This window comes from Amphiura filiformis, chromosome 16 (assembly GCF_039555335.1).
Source record: "Amphiura filiformis chromosome 16, Afil_fr2py, whole genome shotgun sequence".
Taxonomy (NCBI): Eukaryota; Metazoa; Echinodermata; class Ophiuroidea; order Amphilepidida; family Amphiuridae; genus Amphiura; species Amphiura filiformis.
Window position 1 is genome coordinate 3,262,458 of NC_092643.1, and position 27,667 is coordinate 3,290,124.

General features: G+C 36.1%; 1 protein-coding gene across 1 annotated transcript in view; it reads left to right on the forward strand.

The window, feature by feature from the left end:
- Positions 1-27,667, forward strand: part of LOC140136451 (uncharacterized) — a 138,446-nt gene that overhangs the window by 74,208 nt on the left and 36,571 nt on the right. Inside the window, exons 5-6 of the mRNA XM_072158174.1 lie at positions 4,742-4,869; positions 5,888-5,986. Coding sequence (XP_072014275.1) covers positions 4,742-4,869; positions 5,888-5,986 — 227 coding nt within the window. The remainder of the gene's footprint in view (positions 1-4,741; positions 4,870-5,887; positions 5,987-27,667) is intronic.

Sequence of the window (27,667 nt, forward strand, 5' to 3'; positions counted from 1 at the left end):
ATATGGTAGCTTAGGGGAAGTTTGATAACTAGATATGCTTCTTACAATAATGCATACACAGCCAGAGTAGTAATTCAAGCCTTCCCATGCTGCTTTGTTGCAAAGATGACAGGCACACCATCAGCTTGAGTTTGCCAAAACAATTCCTGGAATGACCATAAAAATAGATAGTGAAATGCGCCTGCATGGATTTCATACTTTGTAATAATTGCTTTACAGGAGAGCTCTAACACCTCATACAGGATTGCAGATTTACCATCCTTAGACTACTTTTATTTTCAAAATTCCTTGTGGCCCCTCAGAGTTTTTGCAAATATAGAAGAATTGAAATGGCCGCTTACCACATAAATTTTGTTCAATTTGTGTCCAAAGTCCAAAGTGACTTCGCCATTCGGCGATCGCAAGGTCATCTCAAAATAAGGTTTTACCCGCGAAGTGTGTGTTGTATGTGCATACGCCTGTGACATGCATGCTTTAATTTCCGTGTTTGCTTGGCAAAAGCCTTCTGGCGCATTGCTAGAAAAGCGGAAGAAACAAAAATGCACTTTTTGCGCATGCATTGGCAGAGAGAACCTCGTTTTGGTAGCAAGATGGCGGATTTGTGCAAAGGGCGGATAGAGGACGAAAGCCTCAGTGTTTCCAATTGTAGACGTAGTTTCTAGATGAACAACTACAATTGTTTTTATTTATTTTCTTGTGTTTTGATTTTTGTATAGGCCTAATGGTTTTATGTCAAGTCAAGTCCAGCTGGCAGCGTGGATCACAAATAGGCCTAGAAGCTTGTGATATTATTGTGTCGGTTTTTTTAGAACATCCAAAAGGTCATCAGTTATACATCTCCAAACTTCATGATTATAGAGACTCTAAAGCAAGGCATTGTGGGAAGGCCTGATTATATGCTGTGATGCAGAGACTGGGCTAAGCAGAGTCACATAAAAGGTGTGTTAACCCTCACTGTTGGAACACAGCGCTATAGTACGGTCTGCAACTTTGAAAATTTAAATTTTAAAATGTTACAATTTTATATTTATGTTATTAATATTATCACAATATTTGAGACAAATATGGCAACGAGTATTTGTATGTCTTGTACTTTTATTCACATAGTCTTGAAGGGATAATAGTTTGATTTTGATGATAGTGGCATTGTCGAAAGTTGAATACATGTATGAATTGAGTCTATCTGAATCCTCCAAAGTCAAAGTTCATTTTAACTCCATAATTTTGCACTTACCTTACACAATTGTGTATTAAATCTCATTCTCAAAAGCATAGGGTAAATCTTCTTGATATAACTGATCAGTGTACAGGTCATTGAACTTAGTCTTTGGCTTGAGACTGCTTCAGCTTATTGTGCTAATAATACAGCCTCTGGACACTTTCACACTCTTTTCATATAGATGGAAGGAGCTATTCCCTTTGAAATCCACACACCCCCTGTGAAAGACTTGACCTTAATCGTTCACACAGGGAGTGTGTATTTTAAATTGAGTTACCCGAATGGTGACTCCAGTTTAAGTCTACACTCCCTGTGTAGTAGATTAGATGAATGTTTTCCATGGGGGTGTATTGATTTCAAATTGAATAGCCCAAGTTGTGTTCTGTGTGAAACTTGATTTTGATCACATTTATATCCTTCTATTGTTTGACTCTTTTGCTTGAATAAGTTGGATACAGCGGTTTTAAGCAGCCGGATTCTTGCATGGCATTGAGAGTGTGGGAATTCTGTTGATATTTTGAGTGTATGTAAAGCCTGATGGATATTGTTTGGTTTGTTTAAGTTTTACAGCATTCTTATTGTGGTAACATGGTTTTCAGATTCAATGAACTCAATTTGATCTGTGTGCTAGATGAACAATTCTGCTGTCTAACTTTACTCAGCATTATGTAAAATGGCAAGACAAGTAAGTGGCACAGGATTTTTTTTCTTTTTAAGATGAGTTTGTAAGAATCAATTTTGATTCATGAGAATTTTGAAATTGCACCCTGTTTACATCACTTCAGTTAAATCATCCAATTACACTTTTGAATTCTCAAAAACTGAGGTTTACTGCTATGAATGTGGCACAGAATACAAGTTTTTTATCACATTTAAATTGCAACAAAAGTTTAATAATTTGAGTACTTGTTTTAGTCACCCTGTAACTGCTACACCATGCTTCCCTCTTAAGCTTACCTTTATTTACTTGGACCAGGGAAGTTCCACAAACAGGATTGTAGCCTAATCTGCTAGGCCTAAGGGGAAGGCCCCACTACAGCACTAGGATGAACATTGGTGGTCATTGATACATTAAAACAATTCGTTGTTGATGAGATAGACCAAGCAGGGATATGAGAGATAGACAAGATATCTTTAGTTCCTTGACCAGTAGACACTAGGATCCACAACATGCTCATCTATCAGGGCACAGTTCTTCAACTCCAATGCATTTGTACATTCATTGAATGACATTTGAAAATTTGGGTACAAAAACTCATACTGTGCAACTTGAGGTCAAACTTTGTGCTATGATTGTTTGATTGAGGTTATTGAACTATGCCATTGAGATGATGCCATTGTAGTGACTTGCCTGCAATGACAACATAACCTGTCTGTGATTTTGATCTCTTAGGCCTCGGGTGTAGGCCCCTATATAGCACTTGCAAATTCCGGACACTTGTTCTCTATGATACATTAAAACAGCTCTTCACTGATGAGGCAAACAAAAGAATCATCTCTAGTGCAAAGAGTGAGTTTATTACATTCCAGATTAGCTGAGATGTAAAAAGTACCTCTGCCAGCTTTAGTCTTGATACATAAAGGAATCGGGAGATTTCATAAACGGAATGTGGTTCTATCGGGTCAATGTCTTATTTTTGTGTTATTGTGTCTTCAGGTGATGCAGACATTTTGTAAACACTGTCAAATGAGTGCGCACACCTGGAAACGCTTTGATTACTGTGGACACACACCAACTGTGGACATCCTTTGTTCCTTTCTCCCATGGCTATTGCAAAATATAAAAATGCATACATAGGACCATATTGTCTAATTTGCCGGTATACATGTAGGTCTCCGCTCAATTGTAAAACTTTAAACAGGTCCACGGTTTGGTGCAGAGGCATAAAATGTCCTAGTTTAGATAGGTCCTAGTTAAGTTCCTTGGTTGGAAAATCCTATGACCTCGTTTGCCGGTCTTTGTAACATGTATATTTGTTTGGGTGCGTCACACTGTGCGTGCATAAATGGTTTAAAACAGGGATATTTTATTGTTTCTATACCCATACACTGGGGATACGCTTGCAAACGGGGGTATCCCCAGTTTACTTACTACGCTAATGGGGCTATACAAGCCCCCGGCCCCCCTAGATGTAGATGGCGCAAAAAGTATTAGTTTTCAAACATATGGGATGAGATCCCCTATTGCTTTTTTTATGTTTTTTTCCAGCAAAGTGGGAATATATCCACACATACAATGATGTTGCATAGCACACATTTTACAAGTAGGGGTGTGTGTGGATTGGTAGGCCTACCTGTACATCCTTACCACATAAGGCATCCAAATGTCATAACTTGTCCAAATATGAATTTCTAGCTAAACACCGCTAGCTTTAAAATACATATATTAAACAGGTCATCACTGCCTTAAATATTGTCCAGTTTACTAAAATGGGGCCTTCCCTAAAGTCATAGATTTAGTCAGAATGAGGCCATCTAGCTAATAGAAAATGAAATCATCTGTGTAGTAAGATGATAAAATGAGCAAACAGCAGGCAGGTCTGAATCAGCTATGGATTTACTTCGATAGATGGACACAGTATCCCTCCAGGTCATAAAAATCTCTGTCTTTTTCTCTCGTTGTAGACTGACAAGTTGGTGACTCTTGTTTCTAGGGAACTTGTAGAGCCGGTGAATACCGCCTGGAGTCATATGGGGGTTTGGTTAGTAGGAACTGTAATGTGTGTTCATATGCAGGGGTGTGTACGCTTTGGTGTGTATGCGGGCAGAACACATTAAATTTTAATAGGAATGAATCATCAATAGAACTCGTTGCAACAAAAGATGTTAATTTCGTTAAATATTTGTAAATGCTAGTATTTTATAACCCATCTTCGTCATTCACTGGTTTTCTGTATATTTTAAGCTGGTCCTATTTATTAGAAGCATGTTAGAAGTAATACGTGCCCATGTCGATAAGTGAGCAATCATTGTATACATGTATGCATACCCACATTCTTGGTTCACTTGTGTCACTCACAAATACACATTTTAACATGAAGAGATAAAAACAAGTCTCGCTTCAAAAGGAAGTCAAATATGTTTCTGAATTTATGAATTTTCCCCATAATTTCACTATTGTGCTTATTTCGAGTTTCCATAGAAGCTTAACGTCATCATATTGCTTACATGATATAATATTTGACTTCAAAATCTAAAGAAATTGATGAATTTATATCAAATTCTATAAATATTCTATAAACTTTCATCTATCACTTTGCCCTTTCCTCAGATCTGACTGACTGTCTCAGTTTCACCATTTAACTCATTACCACTGAACACACATAGTTACGATGTAAATGTCTCCAATTATCTGCAATCAATGCTATTCTATATGCGGGCCACCCCTTGACATTTTCCTTTCCCTGCATCCTTCAATGTTTAGAGTTTTCCTGTCTGTTGGTAGATTTCAATTTTATTTCAGAAATTTTGTAATATTTTATTCTATTTTTAATGTAAAATCGTTTATATTCCTATCTGCAGTGGCTCTTCCACCAGAAGTGACAGGTTCAGCATGCAGCGTCAAAGTCTACGCTATGGAGGAACGAGGTGACATTGGAAGCATATGCAAACCTCCGTTGTCCCCATCTACTGGTAAACTCCCCTCCGGGGTAAGTCGGTTTGCACACAGTGCAAGCAAATAGCATTCGGTGTCAGGTTACTAGTGCTGGAGTGTCTTGACATTATGCAAAATGAAGTTCCATTTCACTTTTTGTGTGTTTTTCACTCGTCCGTTGCGGATGTTGGACATGGATTCTATGTAAACAAATGATATACTCCCAAGTATATGCTGCAAGCAGCTTTATGGGCAAAATTTCTTTTGTCAGTCAGTAAATAAATCACAATTTTGTGATTTGAAATTTTGAATCATCTTGCAGGCCCATACATGTGAAAACAAGTTATACACATTTAAATTGCTGGTTCAATAGTTTATGGTAAATAAGACTGCAGTGAAGTTTATGCATCATTCTTTGTTTGTTTTTTGGTGTAATTACAATTTGAAATTGTGAAGTTTAACCAAAATACCTTAGAATCGCTATTTTGGAAGACTGGGATTTTGTTTTTCTTTTTTGTCAGCAGAATACGAGAGAAGAGATCCATTTTGTGTTTCCTACCTCGCATTGAGGCTCGCCCGGCACCCTAAACATTCTTATTCCAAGTTTTGAGTAAAAACAAGAATATTTTGGGCCGAATTTTTCACTGTGGTTAAAAGAGAAATATGAGATTTCACCTGAGAATATAGTATCTAGGCATATATATATATATATATATATATGGAGCAATCAGCAACTTTTGAATTCCCATCTTTTTGGATTTTGGATCATTGTGATTTCATTCCTTAACCGATTTCAACAAATAGGTCTCAATTCCGAGCTAACAGATGTAGCTATTGGCTGCTGGTTCTATTTATAACACATCTGTCTTTATTTAGGATATACAGGGGTGAAAATGACTGGTACCATTATTATTTTGTGATCTGTATTACCCAGTACCACTCTTGAGTGAAAATTGGTAAAATATAATGCATTTGGTCATTCACAACCTAATATTTTGTATGTTTCATACACTAATCAGTCTTTCAGGCATAATTAATGCAATCACTTTTAAAATGGTTTAAATGTTTTCCAGGCGGTTGATTACAACGTTTCATTGGACAGAGAGTCGGACCAACAGGAGTGGTCATTCACTTTGTACGATTTTGATGGCCACCGCCGCGTTACCAGAGAGGTGAGTAAAGTATTTTCATTTAGGGTCAAAGGTCATTCGAGTTATGGTCGTTGGTCAAACCACTTATCTACAAAAATGACCATAGAGGCGAGTAAAATATTGTTGCTTAGGAGTCGGAGGTGTGGTCGTAGAATCTGAATGGCAAAACTGGCCATTCATTCTGTAATTTTTGATGGTCGCTAATGAGAAATAGAAGAGAGAGATTAATTAGTGTTCTTGACCATCGCTAAGATGCAGGACATTAATTATGGTGTAGCTTAGTTGGAATTTTTTTGTATTTAGGCAGATACATTTTAATTATAATATTTGATTAAAATCTTGGCAGTTTCTCACAATCTGTCGCAAGCATTAAGAAATTTTATTAAGAGTGGAATTTTTATCAATATTGTTCATATGAGCATCATGTCTCTAGCAATGATGGCGGCTTGCTAGCATACAAAATTTAAATCCTCCAAAAACAGCTAATTGAACAGTTTATGACATCAAAATCTTGGAAGCCAGACCCTCTCAGTTAGTTGTTCAGATGTCATGGATGTCTTACAATATTTATCTTTATTAATTTCACTTGATATTATAAATAAACATTGCATAAAACTGGCCAAATTTCAATAATTTATCAATATCATTACCGTAATACCACTTGAAAATTTGTCATCACATTTTATTAACACTACCAACACGTCCATGCATATTCTGTCACATGCAGCCCGGCAGATCACACCATGGAATATTACCATCAAATAAATTGCTGTTGGTCAAAGGCTTTGACCACTCTTAATATAAACTTGTCTCATCCTGAATGATATCAAATCCGTTTGATGTGTGCCGACTCATCCGCTGCATCAGCGCACTAGACAATCCTGCTCTTTCCGCTCTCAGGTATTTAATTTTGCTGAGCTGGGGGATGATTTTGAAGTTTTCTCTTTTAATTTAAATTTAATCTTTTGTGACAGTTTTGGGTTCAATTTTTCATAATTGTACCATCTGTATCATATGGCATATTGTATCATATTTCACAAGCGGTATGGAATGGATGTACTCAGGCTTCACAAATATTGAGGGAAACATTTTTTGTTGGAAGATTTTTTTTCACCAATTCAAACATGCAAATATTCAATTGAAATTTTGTAAGATTTTTTTCACCAATTCAAACATGCAAATATTTGATTTAAATTTAAAAATATTTGTGACTTAAATTCATTCACCATGGCATTTTGATATTTGTAGCTGAATTATGAAAATAATTCTCAAAATTTAAGTTACATTACAGTATGATTTGAAGTTTAATATGTTTTTAACTGCTGTGCAATTATTAGGATAAATCTGTTTGTTTCTTTGTTATTTGTTTTTGCTTGTTATATGTGGATGTTATGTTTGAAAAGATGAATTGTTTCAACAAAAACTGTTGACTTTGGTAAGAAATCAATAATAATTTGTGATTTAATTGGGCAAAAGTAGTAAGATGTCTAGAAAATTGGTTTTGATTGGGATATAGTTGTATCTTATGTGATGGTTTTAAAATCAACATAAAAATAATAATTGTAACATCTCAGGATCAGTGACTTTCATTTTGTGATAATAGTGATGTAATGTTTAGTGAAATAATTATAGTCAAATCCTTTTAAAAATGTACAAGTTGTGAAAAACATCAAGTATTGAAGTAATTCCGCTTGACATCTTTTGTTTGATTGTTGTCACAACTATCTAAGTAATGTTTGGTTCCATTTAGAAGAAAACAAAATACATTAAAATCTTTCCTTGTTTATGATATACTGAAATAAGTAGGAGCTTTGATACCCGCATTACTTGCATTACTGTTATTCACAGAGTTGCTGTCACAACTATCTAAGTAATGTTTGGTTCAATTTAGAAGAAAAAAAATACATTAAAATCTTTCCTTGTTTATAATATAGTGAAATAAGTAGGAGCTTTGATACCCACATTACTGCAATTCACAGAGTTGATTGGCCTCAATTTCTCCTTGAATTGATTCCAGAATTGTCTTTAGAATGCTAGGTGTTATGATTGGTATTCATTGAGTGTAAAATACATTGACGTCATCAATGATGTGTCTAATACACAAATTAACAAGTCTGATTGTCTTTAAATAGGCTCTTCCATTTGAAAATCACACTCCCTGTGAGCAAGATTTTGGAATTCAAATTTTAGTCATTCTAGATCCACTGAACAGTTTTCATCCAAAAATAGCAGAAAGGTGTAGAAGATTTTGGAATTCCAAACTTAAGAATTTCTCAAATTGGGAGACAAAATGTGTAAAATCCAACCAGATTTCAACAGCGTAAATGTGATATTTTTGCGATATTACTTTTTCATGATTTTCACGATTTGAACCATTTGGAGCATTGTTGCTGTTTGTTGAATTCACCATTACAAGCAGCTATAGATTGAAATATTTTCGCAAGTTTTTAAATTTGTGGGTCTGAAATTAATCACAAAAAACGCAGAAATAAAAACCTCATAAAAATCTCCCGCTATACAGCATTTTAACCCCATGAGAGCTGCCTGTCTATTGGACAAAACGAAGTTTCCATTATCAATTGGACCAATCAGCAACATTGTTAGAATAATTTCACCATGCAAAAAAATTGGGGTGAATTATTTGCAAAGTTCCATTCTGATTGGTGAGTAAAATGAAGATATCATGTAATTGACCAATCAGAGGCAATGTTAGATCGGCAGGTAGTGCTCAGGGGTTAAACTTCTTCCATCTGTTCATCTGGAATTGAGAGTGCAGTCGCATCTTCCACTAGGGGGGTGTGAAATTCAAATGGAGCAGCCCAATGTGGTTAGGTGTGTTAATGTCAGAGAAGATATCTCACCCTTCCCAGAATCCTTTGCAACATGATATATCACCTCATTTCATCAAATGACACTCCCATTACTTTGTACAGGTTCCCTGTGTTTTCATTTTTAGAATAGATGGTTAATCATGGGTTGATAGTCAAAAACATATTTTGCAAGCTCTGCATGTGATCTGTTCATTGAGGTACATATTTTTGCTATACCCATGTTGCACTAGATAACAATATCATAGGAAATTGAAATGGGAGAAATGCATTATGGGAAGGGTATAAAATCTGTGTTAATGTGAAAGTGAAGGAAAGATTTTAATTTGTGCATTCTCAAGAACAATATTAAATGCAAGGGATAATTGAGTTTAAAAGCTGTCAATGAATTAGAAAATTTCAATTTGATCTCTAAAATGTGTGGTATAACAAATGAAGCTAACCAGTAATGTAAGATTTTGGGATTTATTTTTTCTTTCAAAATCAAAATTTACATCATCGGTGTGGAAAGTCGCACATGGTTCCAATAGTACAGGCTTTGAGATATTCAAACAATCAATGCTCTTTTAGTTCAACAGGTTTGAGGGTTCTTGAATCTTCATTTTGTATCTCAAAAACAAAACAAAGTCCGAAATGTGTGACAGTGATATACCACAATGTACTCCCCAAAGCCCCATGATTCAGCTATGGAACCGCTCTAGCTAAGTGAAAATACTTTACTTTTCTTAGAATTCATCAAAAGAGTTTCACCTGATATACTAAAAGCTTTTACATGACTTGTATGCTCAATAAAGGAAGCAAAATAAACCTGCCAGTAAAGTGACAAAAAATACACCTTAAAATGAAATATCTGGCCTATTGATTGGCCAAATGTTCCCCAGACAGTTGCATAGCGAAGATTTTAGTGGGGGGGGGGGGGCAAAGCCTAATTTTTGTCCCCATTTTTAGTCATTTTAATGACCCTTTGCTCTTTGTCGTCCTGGTTTTACCCCTGAAAATATTTTTATGGGTCAATCCCCCTAGCGCCTCCCTGGCTACCAAACTGTCCATAGAGGACCTATGTTACTTGAAACACATCAACATTTCTGTTCATCCTTACCTCAAGGAAATTTATATTCTGATAAAATAGGCAAATCTTACAAGTAATTCATTCTTATCCTCCATTCTTATCCTCCTTCACATCAATGTACTTAGCTAACAAAGGAACATGCAATTTAAACAATGTCAATTTAAATAATTAAAATATGCATTAATCTTGAAGCATCTTAGTCTGGTGAAAATTAGTGAGGCGGAGCACTTTGTCATCATCAATTTGATAATTGTACATCTTGTTTATAGCTTTTAATGACCAGATCATCCATTAGCAACAGCCATGCTAACGTTAAGTGCATTGTAAATGTTGTTTTTTATGAAGGTTTTTTCAGGCAATGAGACAGCTTTTCTCTCAATGCGCTATTCCAGTTGAAATCCATACACCCCCTATGGAAGACATGACCTTAATCTTCCACACAGGGAGTATAAATTTCAAATGGGGATAGCTGAATGGGTGAATTGATTTGAAATCTACACCCCCTGTGTGGGAGGTTAAGGTCATGTCTTCCATAGGGGTGTGGATTTCAACTGGAATATTGAATGATAAGACAAAGACTTGGTTCACACTCGATTGCATTATTTAACTTTCTTATATTCTGACATTTTTAAAATTGCACTCATTTATGCATAACCACTCAAATATTCACCCATATTTGTTCCAATTTTCCTCTTCAAATGATAACTCATCACATTGAATCACAACATCACTTTCATTAAAACGTGACTGAAACGAAAATCCTATCTTTTGTTACAACAAAGACTTCAATTGCTTTCACCAATTGTTGAACTTTTTCAATTCTCAAATTGCATTCATTTATGCAAGAAATCGATTGCATAAGCCATCTTTATTCCAATTGTGTCTCCTTCAAATTGATATAGCAATCAAACACCTCCACTCTTGTTTAATGTCATGGTACAAAGATTTCAATATAATTTGAAAACTGTTTAAACTTTCTCCAATTCTGAAATTGCATTCATTTATGCAAGTAGTGGATTAGTTTGTACCGGTTTTCATTGTGTTTCTTCTTCAACAACCTCTCTGAAAATGTTAACTAAACAACATTATAAATCGCAATCACAATCAAACCTGAAACCACTCTAGCACAAAATTCGATATATCTCCGTTCACTCAGCGTATTTCAACTGCCAAATAACAATTTATATAAATTGATATCACCATGCCTAAGATAAATCATCCGTTTGATAAAAACTAATCTAAGTAATCGCAAACCCAGAAATGTTATCCTGTTTTAAATGTCAACCAAACACGCTGGTAGTATATTGTTTTCATCAAAGCGAAACTTGAACTTTTCCGTTGTGCACCAGTTCCTTTCTTTTCTTCTTACAAAAGCCATGACAGAACCTGATGCTTTCTTGCGCATCTCCGTGTTATGTCCCCAAACACTTTGACGTAGCGCTCTAAATGTTTAAAACAGGTAGGCGATATATGGACCACAATGGCCTCATCCCAATGGCATAGTTCAATTATCTCATTTAAACACTCATAGTGTAAAATTTGACAGCAAGTTGCAGAGTATGAGTTTTTGTACCCATATTTTCTAAAGTCATTCAATGAATGTACAAATGTAGTGGGGTTAAAGAACTGTGCCCTGATAGATGAACATGTTGTGGATTCTAGTGGTACATCTTACATTGTAACAGCTAGGAGGATGATTATTGTTGTTCTATCACAGTGTAATTATCATGAATGCTATCGGCTATGTTATAAAGCGCATATAACAGATTCAGTCTGCAACTTGTGGTACAATACCACCACTAGTTTTCTTATGGAATAGGCTAACTTCTATAATTTCATATTTGCAATCCTAGTGAATGCATCATACCTTAATTACTATAATAATGATTTATATTCATACATAGCGGTAAACGTAAATAGAAAGCAAAATTAAACTTTTACTCTTCTCTAATCTGCTGAAGACACCGGTTTACCCTTTGAAAGCGCTCCGGTGAGTGTACCAAATTTGAGTAGCGTAGAAGTTTAATTTTGCTTTCTACCTTAATTTTTGCACACCTGTAAAAAAAAGCGCAGTGATTTATACTAGTGCGCTACGCACAGGCATAACGCCTAGACGTTGATCCACAAGCCTCGGCACACTTTACAGGTTGTCGCTGACCACTATGGCCCCACATCATTCCATAAACCATTAAACAACAATTCAGGGACTTTGCTGCTTCAAGAGCGCACACCCTAGACATACCACAAATAACCATCGCAACCAGGATCAGCTCCCCGAGTTGTGTACGGGTTACAGCGAGACAAATTAGCATTGAGTTCCTTGTCCAGGGGAATTTCAAGCTAACTCAATTTTTCCACAAGAGCATACTAGACACCACCAGGGTTCGAACCCGCAAACTCTCGCACCATAGTCGAATGACTTATCAATTGATCTAACTTGATTGTTAGCAACCCATTGACTTTGTGTAGTGATCATTTTGATCGTTTTTCCGAACGCAGATAGCGTGAATTAGCCTATTGTGGTTGTGTGCCACAAGTAGGGGATGGAATATTGAGCATGCATAAAGCATCAAGGCAATGATACACTGGAATACATCGAAAATATTGACAATTGACAAATGTGAATTACCCATAGGAAGTACGATTTTAAAATGTCTTAAAAGTATACATATTTGCATTTTCCCTAACTTGAAGGAGTATTTCGTGATCCTAGCATTCTCTTTTTATGACACTTTTCAGTAGATATCCACGAAAAAAGCTTATTCCCAAAATTTCAGTTGATTCCGATTTTGCGTTTGCGTGTTACGCATGATTATGTGTATTACACTGCTCCATAGACAATGTGTTGTAATTTCGTTCTGGTATACCAGAACAAAATTAAAATTTCACGATATCTTTGCTAAACGAATTAATCTGCAAGAAATATTTTGAGAGGTTCCCAGTGATATAAATATCTCAACTTTTTTTGAGAAAAATGGGGGGATGAGGCTGTGGATCACGAAATGCCCTTTTAATGGATACAAAAGGCTAACTTGAAAATTAGAAACCAAATTGTGCTCCTTCTCGTAACCCTCAGATACCTTCAAACAATATTCATACTATACTTACAAATGTACTTATAAAATAGCGCCAAATATGGGTATATACATTACTAATGGTCTCATGCACCTGCGTGTATATATTTCCCCATACATTTTATACAAAACTCAGATTTATTCACCCTCTAACTTCAAACTTTCCAGCTTAGAAAACTGAAATCGAATGAAATGGTAATGCTAGTGACACTTGGAAGGCACACATTCAATGGTACTGTTACAAGCCCAAGGGCACCAACAACCTAGCTAATCACAATGTGGAACTTGATGAAATAAGGGTCTCAAACAACCACTGACCCCACTTCTACTGTGTACTTGTAAAATGAAAACAGTGTTTTGCTGGAAGTCTGTCTAGAAACAAATCCTAATGTTCTAGTTTGCAAACACAAGATGGCTGCAGTTAAAAAAAGCTGCTTTGGTTAAGGACTTCTTCCACTTATTTTTGTAAGAAGAGATTCATTATGTTCACTATTTCCTAACCTTTAATCTGGGCCCGGGGGGTCACTCCCATTGTGGCCTGTACACCATCCACGATAATCAACTTTTGAAAAGCACCCTAAACAAGGATTTAACCCTTGGCTAAAACGATACCCTAAACAGGGATTTTATTCCTTGCATCAAATTTCATACATTTTGCTATCCTTTTTTTCCAATATTGCATGTTTTTGACACCCTAAACACGATACGCGCGTATCGTGCCTACCCACGAAAAACTACCCTTTTACGCGTTTTCATTATCGCGGATGGTGTACAGGCCACAATAGGAGTGACCCCCCCCCCCCGAATGTGGGACTTACCATCCACCATCAAGTGGTTCTCAAGGTGCTGTTGTGCAGCTCAATGTAATGCAGCTATAACACAATGTGGTGAACTAAATATGAGGGACAGGAATGTGGGAAGAGGTCCAATTTTAGTAATCGCGAACCGGAGGAAAAATCTGCATGGACAGTCATAGATAGGCAAGCATGCTCTCTTACGGCACTGCAGAGAATCGAACCCAGGTCACAATGGCAAGAGGTGAGGGCATCAACCACTGCACCAACCCATCCTCTCACTTACGGTACTGCAGAGAATCGAACCCAGGTCAGAGAGGTGAATGCATCAACCACTACACCAACCCGTCCTCACGTCCTTTAAAATTGGACGTATCTGCTCTTGTAGGAATTAGTGTTGCTAATTAAGCGTGGATTATAAAAGAAACCAAGAATTCATCATCCAGAGCTTTAGAAATTCTTAAAAAATACAAGATTTCAGTACTGTTTTCATAAAAATGAAAATGGCAGCTATTTGGTACCAAATAGCAAGCCAACAAAAATCAATTGAGGAAAACTAACTGGTATGCTGCTTACATATAGTTAAATCCAAGTGGGAGTAACCGCTCTTCAAGATCCTTGTCAAGTGTTGTATTTAAACTTCTGATACTCCGCTTCCCATATTTTGCCATACTCAATAACCAGGGTAACCTAAACACTTGATGATGATGTAAATCGGGAGACATCAAAGAGATGGAGTTAATGATGGAGGATAAGGATAAGGTATTAAAGGTATAAAGTTTAATGGGAAGAAGTGTATCAGCAAAGGTGATGATTTAGTGCATGTTTAATTGCTTATTCTTGGAAAATATACTTTTTTTTTTTTATTGTATTTAAAGATGACATTTTATTCTTTAAAAACACAATTAAGAGTAGTTTCAACTGATGATAAGACATTCCACTTCTTAGACTAGAACGTTTTGTTTCCTTTGTGCAAATTTACTTTAAAAATATTGCATTTAGTTGCAATAAATTTGCTAATGTATATGTGTGGAATTGGGTCATTCCATTTGAAATCCACACACCCCCTGTGGAAGACATGAGCTTAATCTCCTACACACGGAGTGTGGATTTCAAATGGAGTTGCCCATTCGAGTAACCCCATTTGATATTCACACTCCCTGTGTGGAAGATTAAGGTCATGTCTTCCATAGGGGGTGTATGGATTTCAACTGGAATAGCCCTTTGTGATGATTTTATTAAGATACTGAAATAAGATACACAAACGTTTCACCAAGTTGCATTATGTTTCTCTAAAAGGGTAGCTTGTAAACAAATAAATATTGAAACAAATAACCAAAAGACATCAGTGGTGTGTGACCTGTGAAGAGTATTATAAAACACAACTTGTAAATAAATAAACAGGAAAATAAAACAAATAACCAAACAATGTCACTAGTGTGTGATATTTCTGTTCAAAACCCAAGCTTGTAAATAATCAAACAACTAAAGAAAACAATAAGCAAAAGAACATCACAGGCATGCAAAGTTTCTATAAAAAAACCAATACTTGTAAATAATTAAACAAACAAATACGCAAAAGACATCACTGGTGTGTGAAGTTTATATTGAAATACAGATGTTTTAAATAAATAAACAACCAAAGAAAACAACAAGCAAAAATCATTAGTGGTGTGTGTGACATTTCTGTCTCCATGTTCTCTCTATGTCATCTACAACCTGACCAACACCACTCCACTGGTTGCCAGAGTCAAGATTCATCAACTCAAATTTCTTGGCCATATACTGCGTCTTGAAGATAGCGAGCCTGTGAAAGAATATGCCCCTTATATTCCACCACATAGGAAGAGGAAACCGGGATGGCCGCGCACACTGTACTTACAGTATGTCCAGCACCTCCTGGGAGATACCGAAGGGAGGCAGTGCCTAGCACTACCGAGGAGCTGAAAGTTACCCTTACCAGCACCTTTTGGTACTGGGTTTCCCATGGGTATTTTTCCCAATGGGTGCTCCGTCTGTCAGGTCAGGTCTGGAAAGGGATGCTGCAGCTAAACAAAATAGTTTCGCTTGCCCAAGATCACAATACTTGGAGAAAGCTTGTAGTCGCCTGCTCCGCAGCCGACTGATGATGATGATGTTTTGTTGATCCATCGTTCTATCATTTGTTTCCCAAGTTCAACTTTAGTATTGGATTTAATTGTTTCCGCAATGAGTAACTTTTATGCTTTTATCTACTTGAGACAGACCAATGAATTGACAGTGGTAAACTTTGAAATAGATTCTTAGTTAAATCCTTACTGAGGAAAGTATGCTTTAATAGTGTGCCATTTTGCAGCACCAAAATCCCCTGATGGTTCTTCAGTATCTGCATGTTGTTTTTGTTACCACTAATGTTGACCAGTAATAACACTAGGTTACACTTACAGATTTAGGAGTACCATCACAAGTGTTGGAACAGAGTACTTGTGATAAACAAAAATAAACTTTCTATGATGGCATGAAGACCTCATACACATACATTTTGTAATGCCAAAGATTTCCACATAGATGTTGGCAACCTTTTAAATCAAAATTAGCGTTTCCTTTCAGACCATTTCCGACGTACTGTATTTACTTAACCAACACATCTTAACAACTAAAAGTCACATTTTAATCAAATAACTTTTATTTTATAGCCAAGATTTAAGAGTGTAGCCATGGGTAATTTCAATATCCTGGCCCGTAAGATAACCGAGATACAATAATGGAGGTAGAACTTTTTGAACGACCCTCATAATGATGCATCATGTTGGAAATAACTGTCTAATCTGAAGTGCAGCCACTATCAATGTCTACTAAAAATATACCAAATCAATGGCAGATATATGGCCTATATATTTGATACGTTTACAAGTACCACCTTGCAGATATGTGTCATTATATGCTTAAAACAGAGGTAATAATTCAAAGGAAATTAACACTTGGCAACATGGAGAAATATGTTCTGTGTATTTTGATACATACATTGTGTACCTCTTTTAATCCGGCACAGCTCGATTTGATTGAAGATACGGCAAGATTTCAAAATTACGCTAACTCATTCTTTCAGAGGGTTTTCCTGTGCTTTTGGCTATGACAATTATTGGGGTTTTTTTTAAGAGAATTAATACCATTTTGCCCTTATAAGAAATTCTGCAGTTATCAAAACTTATGGGTTCTTTTCAAAAGAATTCTTTTTTAAAATGTATTTCACTGTAAATTGTGCAATTACAGGTATCTAGTTTTAGAATATGTACTAAATGTTTGGTGAAATATTTTAATATTTCACCAAAAATTTAGTAAACCAATTGAAAAATCAATTAAAAATCAATTGAATATGAAGTACTTTCTAGGTTCAGATCTTTAATCGTTGAAATTAATTAAGTATATTTGTGTTGTCAAACCTTTAAGCAGACCCCATATCCTTTGAAATACAATGTATTAACTCTCTAATCTGTTCATTAACATCATTACAGGCATGTCACTGCTCCCAACAGTGCTGCACCATTTCAACTTGAAATGCTTAAATTTCTTGTCATCGAATTTGAAAAATGAATTACAAAATAATATCCTCCATAGAAGCCAATCATGCTAAAATAGATAATATAAGATTTCATAAATGGCTTCACCATTGGAATAGTACTTTGCTGGTTTATTATGACAGCAAAAGCGATTAGTTGGCCTCTATAGATGGAGAAACCTGCATCTCAGTTTACATCTTCACACATTGATGTTGTATACCAGTAGTATCCATGACAAACTTGATCGTTGTGGTGTAGTGGTGTCCGTTTTCCAACAGACTGGTTCATGAGTGAATTCTTGCGGTTTTGTATTCGTTGAACTGCCTCAGGCTGGTAGATAATTTGAAACACTTACTTTTAGCTGCTACATAGTTTCACAGTTTAAAGAGAAGGCCTAACCCAACCATTATTTGTAGAAATCAATGTTTTGTGTTCAATTTCACAAGTATCAAATTTGCAATAAGGAATATTTTGGAATTTGTTAAGTTGTTATATCTTTATATTCAATAGAGACAGCAAGCGTAAATCTCTAACTTAATGAACAAATTCTAACCCTGAAACATCTCTTGACCACTTTTTAAGGTATTTCAAAATTCAATATGACAATTAGTTCTACTTCTAAATTTCACAAATTTGAGCTTATCACAAACACTATGGACCACAATGGCCTCATCCAAATGGCATAGTTCAATAAACTCAATTAAACAATCATAATGCAAATTTTGACCTCAATTTGCAGAGTATGAGTTTTTGTACCCAAATTTTCAAAGGTCATTCAATGAATGTGCAAATGTATTAAGGTTAATGAACTGAGCCCTGATATATGAACATGTTGTGGATCCTAGTACTACCCAAGCTTATCACAAATTAGTGAAATTAAAACAGTTGTGAAATTATAAGAGTTGTGAAATTAAAGATGATTTGCTAGATTGTCCGTTGTTCATTTTGTGTATTGCCGGGAGATGTTGTGATGTACACAAGGTCCGTGTCTCTCTATGTCAAGGGATGATGATGAAAAGTGATGCACGCAGAGGATGAGGGTAAATAGAACTGGTGTGCACGGTTCTCCTCTTTGATGAGTTCTGACTTGCAGTATGTTTTTGTAAGTTCATGAGTTTTGGCAAGAAAGGTTTGGTGTTGAGTTGGTAGTTGTATATGATTTGTACCAACTTCTGAGTTTAATTTGTAGATGGAAGAATTACCATTGTTTCAAATACAAAATGGAGTGTATGTGATGCTTCAGTAGTGAAAGGTTTTGAACTTTGGAGTTCCATGCCGGTTCTGTGTGAGGTGCATACCCCTGAGAGTCCATAGTAACTTAGCGAAATAAAATACATGCAGAAAGTAAGATTTTTGTTCTACATGTATGAACATGATGAAAGAAACACTACTTTTTACTTCAAGAAAAGCAAAGATGGGAATAGATTATGTGAAATTTGACATTGACTTGAAAGGAAATTGTCTATTCCAGTTGAAATCCGTACACCCCGTACTGAAGACATGACCTTAATCTTCCACACAGGGAGTGTAGATTTCGAATGGAGTCACCCATTCAGTGTTGTCTGCTCCAAAATGGGCTATTCCAGTTGAAATCCATACACTCCGTACTGAAGACATGACCTTAATCTTCCGGCTCATTCTCCGATAAAGCGTCCAAGTTTGGTCTCGGTAATTGCAAAATTCCAACCACGAAGAATTCATGAAAATCATTCAGAATCGTAAACTTTAATAGTTTCAGAGCACAAAACAATGCATGGGTGATTTTTCAACAATACTTCATTTTGAGCAATATTACTTATACGCATTGGTGGTAACGTATCAGTGGTAACGTATCTGTGAAGCCCTTTCACACTTTTGTCTTAATCGTGCAAGTGGCAAAACTTACCGACTTAATACTCATACTTGATCAGTCATCACCCAATGTACTAAAGTCTGGTATGGTATTTGGCTTCATTTATCACAGCGTTTTTTCAGAGGGGAGTAGAATTTAGGTAACGTGTCTGTGACGCATACATGAACGTAACGTCAGGATTTTTGCCATTAATAGACCTGATTTGTTTTACTTTGAACCCATTGTGTTATGTACCACATATATAATATAACTATGGAGCCTGCTTGATCCATCACATATGAAAACATTCATATAGCTAGTTATTTTGACAGATTGCTATCCATTAGAAATATGGTAACGTATCTGTGAACAATATTGGCGACATAGTCTCAAAGCCCTGTTGGAAAAGTTTAATAACCTGCGTTGTGATGTTTTATACTTTATAATTAGGGCATGATACCAGTTAATGAAAAGTACCTATAATCCATTATTATGCGCGCATGTATAGCGAACAGGGACACATTATACGGAACGCACCTCGGCTGGCGACATGGAGGAAAACAATGGATATGTATAATCAGCTTTATTGTTTTATACTTTCTAGGCATGTTACAACCTCTAGCCCCACACACTTTAGAAAGCAACTCCTAAGTATCAGTTATATTAATAAAAGTCATTTCTTTCTGACGAAACAAGTCTGAATACGACTTGTAACTATGGGCGACACAGATTTGGCTTTTTGGACACTTTATCGGAGAATGTGCCTTCCACACAAATGAAATCTACACCCCTGTGTGGAAGATTAAGGTCATATCTTCTTTAGGAGTGTATGGATTTCAACTGGAATAGCCCATTATTGGAATTGTAAAGGGAGTTGAAAGACCTACCATACTTATGAGTATTGTATGTATCATGTTAAATCTTGGTTATTGATGATGATAATTTCATATATGTGTCAACTAACACGGAGCCTTTGTTTGAAATACATTAACACAATTTCTGCAAAAGAGGCCTCAAGCTCTGATTTGTCAGCTTGTAAAAAATTGTTTGATAAATGTGCTAGATGCTTGAAATGTTATCGAAAATATTGAAGTATTTTATCTGAGGAGCTCCCTTTCCATCGAAAAACAGGTTTATGATATATGTCGGTACCTCATCTCATCTCCAATATTAAAGTATTGTTCTGAGGGGCTCTTCTTCCATCAGAAACAGGTTGATGAAGTATGTCGCTACCATTCCTGTCAATCAAATAATCTCATAAAAAGATGACAGTACTACCAGTTGATTAGAAAACGGAGCTATGTGTGTAATTTTCTGTCGCTTCATTCTTCAGTACCATTTCAAGAGATGACCTTTCTCTTCTATACCGGTGTGCTAACCGAAAAGTAGGAAAGAAGTACTTAAGAATTGCGCTTCTGTCAACCTAATTTTTTGCAGCGAGAACTTGTCATGATGAGAACAGGTTGTACGTACTCATCAGCTGTTTACCCCTCGGGGAGAAAAGCCAAAATTAAACATGCTATAGTTCGAACATGCATTTATGTGTTTTTCAGTCAATAAATTCAGAACAAGTACGGTTCTTTAAAATCAACCTAATTTCATTCCCAATAAAAAAATTACATTGACAACAATGTGCACTCAGAGCAAAATATCGGTAATATTGGCCCTCAGGAGGATAAGTGAATTATATTAAAAAGCTAAAATTGAAACACTTGTTGCGACCGGCTTCTGCTTGTTTTAGTTGTGTGAAGGCAATGAGGCTATTCACACATAATAAGGATCTAGTGTAGCACAGGAAAGAAATTAATATCACATGAAAAGTATCACTGATCCTGCTATGACAAGACTTGTGGATTACACTGATGCCCTGTTGTCATGGCAACCATAAATGAATTATTTCACTATCTTCATTTCTTTTATTTATAATTTCATCCATTGCTCATCAACTGCATGGTGCGTATCATTTTGATGAGTGACGATGTAATGACTAGAATTCAAGGATCAAATATGCTGACAGACTTTCAAACTTTCATCACTATTGACCCATGTTGCACAAGATAGCAAATCAGTACAGAAAATTGAAATGGAGAAATGCATTATGGGAAGTGTACGATTCCTCCCCTGGTTTGGTGTATTCACCATATTCACCAAGGTAGCACATGAAATATGTAATATTGGAACCAAGTGACAACCTTTGTCAGATGATTTTGCTCTGTTATAGAAGTTCTGCACAATACACTGCATAATTTTCCACATCTGCGAAACATTTGAATATCAGTAATTGAATTTTGTGCCTGTTTTGGGCCAAAACCTGTGTTGTCCCTCTCTATCTGAAAATTTTCCTTTAAAATAATGCATCAGGTGGATTAAGTTGAGAAATCTTTAAGCTGCACACCTGTATACGAAGCTCTGTATGTAATTCACTTAAATATTGTGCTATGTACCTGTGTTAGCCTCACCAATCAACCTTGTTTGTGACACTATCTGATCCAACCAGGCCTAAGGTCAACAGTTGTGAAACGCAGAGACAGACAAACATACCGAGCAAAAACAATCAAATATATAAGAAAAGTTACGTGATAAGAGCTCATATTAACCTTGCAGCCAAGTTTGCTGGGGATGTTAGAATGTCAGCAATAATCATCTTGGTTACTCCAGGAAAGTTGTTGATGATAATAATTCAATTTTCATAATTGGCCTGTGGATCCTATTGTGTCACCTGTTTGTGTCCCATCTAACCTTGTCCCATACAGGGGGCCCAATATACCCCTATCTCCTAAAATCAAAGAGGGAGAAAAACATCTTACAACAAATTGTTCAAACAAGTTGGAACTTGAAGGAAATCCTGTTAATTTTGTTTACAGTGAAATCTCTTGTTGTACAGCATTTTGTTTATCAGGGTATTCACATCGTGACAACGGATTGAATGGATTGCGAGTGTCATGTCAGACAGATGTACAAATTGACCAGGGACCCAGCCTGATCTGGGAACCTTATAACTATTGATATTGATCTCGTCCAATCTGTTTCACATCTTGTTCATCATTGAAGTCACTCCGCGTAAAAAGTTATATAAAGTAGATCATTGGTCATGGATGGGAGAGTGGAAGTTCTCATCAGGGAACTTGATTATGATCAAAGTTTATTATCAGAAAGGACAGAAGTGGACAAAAATTATATGTCTCACTCTCAAGTCTCAAGTCTGTTTGAAGACTGTAATCAGTGGCATTTCAAAGGGGCTATGGAGAAGTGTTCCACTGGGTCTGAACTACCTACAAAAATGACCAAAAGCAAAAGCAACCAAAGGATGGAGAATGGGCTATTCCAGTTAAAATCCATACAGCCCGATGGAAGACATGACCTTAATCTTCCACACAGGTGGTGATGCAGATTTCAAATAGAGTCACCCATTCAGGTAACCCCATTTGAAATTCACACTCCCTGTGTAAGAGATTAAAGTTATGTCTCACAGTGGGTTTGTATGGATTTCACCTGGACTAGCTCAATGTAACAAAATGTTGGATTTTTACAGATATCATCCTTTACATAAGAAAATTCTATAAATATATAAAGGTTGTTGTCATCAACAGTACAAGTGAAATAAACAGTATGAGATACGATCAGGTTATGCATATCAAATCCATCTAAGGATTTCAGTTAAACTTTTGAACTGAAAATGTTGATCAAATTAGGGGCTGTGCAATAATTATGAGTCCTGGGGAGGGTAAAATTGGGGGGGCAAGAAATTTTGGCGAGCCAAAAGGGGGGCAAGCAATTTTTGGCAAGCTGAGAGAGGGGGGGCAAGCGATTTTTGGCACACATTCATGGGGCGCTTTTTAATAAAAACGCTCTAAAAGGCTTAGGAAAACAGTACGGAAACGCTTAAATATGCAAATTTTCCTGCTACTTCTAAGCAAAACAGGTATATAGACCATTTAAGGTTTGTAAATTGGGATCCCAAAATTTGGCATGTGCAAGGGGGGGCAAAGAATTTTGGCGGGCCGAGAGGGGGGGGCAAGCGATTTTGGCAGGCCGAGAGGGGGGGGGTAAGCGATTTTTGGCGAGCCGTTTGAAATTTTACCCCCTGGGGCTCATAATTATTGCACAGCCCCTTAGTACTTGTTAAGATAAAGTGGGCAGAAAGGCTCAGAACCTGCTTGCTTGTAAAACATCACTGAAGTATCTCAATGAACTCAACTAGATTCCTTATACCACAAATATGGTAAGATCCTGCTCTTTCTGATGATGCAATGTCAGGAAGGAGTTTAGTGTAAATAAGTGTACTGTGAGAAAGTAGGTCACATCCGGTTAGGGCATGGATAAAGTATAAGAATAAAATCACTACATTTATGTATCTAGGAGGGCTTCTTAGCAAACAATCCAAGACAACGACCTCCTGGGAAATTGTGACTTCAAGTAAATGCTGCTGGCTCAGGTTTGGGCATTACATATTGATACAAAGCATACAGAAAAATTCTAATATAATATTCACTGAAAATTTCAAAAGATTTTTATCAAAATCCTCTAAACCAATACTAGGCTTGTTTGTACCCATCTAAAAGCATATTACGTTTAGATTTGAATGAAAGTCAGGCATAAAAATTTCACATTCTGCGTAAAAAAGTTTTTGTTTGCAATAACTTGAATCCATATCCTGGATCCATATTAGCATCAAGAGGGTTAATGCTGGTCTGATTGCAATCTTTCTAAGCTAAATCTAGTGGCATTTTGGATGAAGTCTACATTGCTTGTGGTCAACAATAGGGGCTGTTCATATGGCATTTCAAATTTAGATAAATGTGGGCTACCATGATAAAGATAAAGTAAGGTTTTTGTAACCAGTTAGTAGTAAAGCAATGTACATTATGTAATTTTGAGGTTTTGAAATTGGCAGCAGTAATAATAAAACACAAGCAAGCAACCCCCGAAAAAAACCTTTCAGAAGGATAGTTGTTGAGATTTTGTTTGACTTGATCAGAAATATTTTCAAAAATATGATTTCAATGTAACACAAGGGGTATATTTTGTTTTTAGTCATATATGTTTACACTTAGGCCAATTAAAAAAAAAAGGTTTGTCTCAAAGCTCTCCAACTCTGAATAACTAATGCGAAATGCGTTTTTTATTTATTTTTTTCCCCCAAAGATTTTTTTCAAATGTGAAAAAAACTCAAAGTCCTATTCTACTGTATGAAGTGTTGTATTGAACAATAAAGTGATGCTGCTATTGTATTGAAGTGAAGTTTTCTAAGAGCAGAGGTCTAAAATTGTCAAAATGGCATTTTGATTGTATTTTATACACTTTTTCTGAAAAAATAAATAAAAAAGAAGAATTAAAAAAAATATTTTTACTAATGTGGGTGAATAAACTAAAGCATGCGGGAGCTTTGAGACAAACCTTTTTTTTTAATTTGGCCTGATCAATTGTGAGTGCCCCTCTATACTCCTCCCTTGTCCCCCTCCCCATTCCCATCCACATGTCACTTAGAATATCAGTTTTAGTAATATTAATTGGACTTAGCAGACACATTGATTCAGATTGATGTGGTCTGGCATACTCTCAGATTAGACAGACTCTGTGTTTGTCAACTATTTAGTTAAGACTTTTGCCTGTAGCTTTATATTTGGAAAGAACCTTACGTTTAGTATATAGGCCTAATGTGTTGTCATAATAGGGTGATGCTGCTGAAATAATAATACGATAAGTATTTGTAAATATGGTGATGTGATGATGATGTTGATGATGATGAAAATAATATGGTGATGTGATGATGATTTTTTTTTTCATTTCATTTCATTTTATTCGCCAGAAAAACATTATAAAATACATATATTGCACATTTATGAGCACTACATCAAAAACAAATGGATATTTAAAAACGATTATACAAGCCCCTTGAATAAGTTCATCAGGACTGTTAGATAACATACCAATGGTATACTGCTTCACGAGTACAACAATTCACTCCCTCTCCAGACATGTTGATGATGATGAAAATAATATGGTGATGTGATGATGTTGTTGACGATGAAAATAATATGGTGATGTGGTGATGATGTTGATGACGATGAAAATAATTACGATGAAGAAGAAGACGACATTAGAAACACGATAAATTTTTGACCATCCTTCTATTTAGTGCTGATACACTATTAGGTTTCTATTCTCTTGTTATCAATTCATTCTGTTCATTAATAATACAATAAACAGTGACGGCACCAGGGATTTTCAGGGGAGGTAATATGGGGAAAGTGACATTTTGGAGCGAAAGATCAGGAAGTTTTCCTAAAATTCCGTGATTTTGACTCAAAGTAAGGTGAATTTGGCCCAAAATAGTGGATTTTCTGTGATTTTTTTCCTGACTGGGGAGGGGGCATAGAAAAAATGGGAGGGGGGGGGCAAATGTTCCCTTTCCCCTGTGGCATAACCACTGACAATAAAACAAAGATGTAATAACAAAACATACCGGGTAATCCCCTAACCTGCATTTGTAACATTACACAACCTGCACTTGATGTATAAATACAAGGACCTTTTTATTAGAGACCATTAAAAAAACGGCAATATGGTGTGGTCATGGAACAGTTGGTACGTGTCATTTAGCAGTACAAGTAAAACATTAATAAAGATATGAGATCATTTTATGCAGGTATATACCGTAACCACTCGGGTATAAGCCCACCCCCCTAGATGGCAGATTTCACTTCATAAATGGGGGTGGGCTTATAGCCGGGGAAGGGCTAGTGCATGAATTAAAAAATAAGAACAATCTTCCCCCATTTGTATTGCCCAATGTGCCAGTAATTTCTATCATCTATGTCAATTTCTTAAAATTATAAGTGTGGAATGTTAATCATCAACTGATATTTTTTTATATTTGTTCTTAAATATGAGAGCAAAGCATTGATTTGTTTTAAGAACTTGGCCAAAATTTAGTACTGGGCTTATACCTGAATGCACCCTTGTTCCCAGAATGTTTTGAAAAATAGGGGGTGGGCTTATAGCCGATGGTGGGCTTATACCCGGGTGGTTACTGTAATACACTCCTAAATAGAAGCTATAAAATTCGAACAGTGCCCATTTACTTGTTTGAATGAACTTTGATATTAGCATTTCCAACCAATTGTCATAAAATTTAGCCCCCCCATCCTTGAAAGGTGCCTTCTGTCCTGAAAACTTTCAGGTTATACCAGTGGGAACATCTATGGTATCATTCACATCAAATTATTATAGATAAATTTGAAGATTAGTGCTTATATCATGACCCCTAACCAATAACTGTGTCAGTGGCACTCTAGATGATATTCATAATCACTGGCTTATAATTAATTGCTATCTACTGAAGATAGCAATTAACTGATAAACATTTGACCTGCACGTAGTAATTTAGGAATGGTCATTTTATTAAGATGGTTTTATAACTGCTATCTCGATTGCTGCAATTAATACATCTGGCAGGACATCTGGCTCCATATGCAATTATTTTTTGTTGTTGGAAAGCTAAAACAGTATTTTAACATCCCTTTTCCGTTTTATTAACCAAAACAATTTTATTTCTGCAATTTTTTAAAAGTCTGTATGACCAATATTATTGTCTAGATGCTTACTGTATATTTAATATTTATTTCAGCATTTCTTTGTATCACTTGAAATGAAATTTGCACAAAGGCGATGGGAAAAAACCCAGTTTCTACTCTTTGAATAAGTTCAATACTCGTCCGACCATTTCAGATTTTGTTCTGGGATTTTTTTATATTTTTAAATTCACTGTATGCATATAAATCAGCCGTTTGGGGTCAAAAGTATATTTATTTTGACTGAAAAAAAGCATGAGTAAAGCGAAGGAAAAGAATTAAAAATAATAATAATAATAAGCTAAACCAGAAAACCTAAAGACAATTGACTTCACACAACAGTACAGTTAGCACCCATCTTGTTGCATTGATCAGAGCCAACCCACTATATGAATGCACCATGTGTCGTTAATGGCACAATAATGGATGGTCGGCACCTCTGATGTTTTATGTTTTCACCACGTGAGCATCAGTTGGTTTTCTCCATTCATCATAAAACAAATCATTTGGTAACAACTGGGGAATTTGTATCTAAAGGCAACCGGATACCAAAGAGAGGTATCTTTGTATTTTATAACCCAAGCTGTTCCATTTAGAATCCACACTCCCGCTGTGGAAGATTTTAGAAATATCATCCACAGGGAGAGTATGAATTTTGCATGGAGTGAACACATTAGGTAGCTTAATTTGAATTTCATACGCCCTCTGAGAATGATTCAACTTTAATCTTCCACAGAGGGAGGGCAAGTTTCAAATTCAGTGGGTTTTTTTTGTGTTTTTTTTGTTTTGTTTTTCCATTTCGAGATCACCACAGGGGTCATCTGAGGTCAAATTAGTAAAAACTGTCAGATAGGCATGAAACTTGGTGGGTACAGTCAACATTTAGAGCCAAATTTTTGGAAGGTCATTTCAGGGTCACCAGGGGTCATCTGAGGTCAAATTAGTAAAAACTGTTGCATGGGCATGATACTTGGTGGGTACAGTCACCATCAA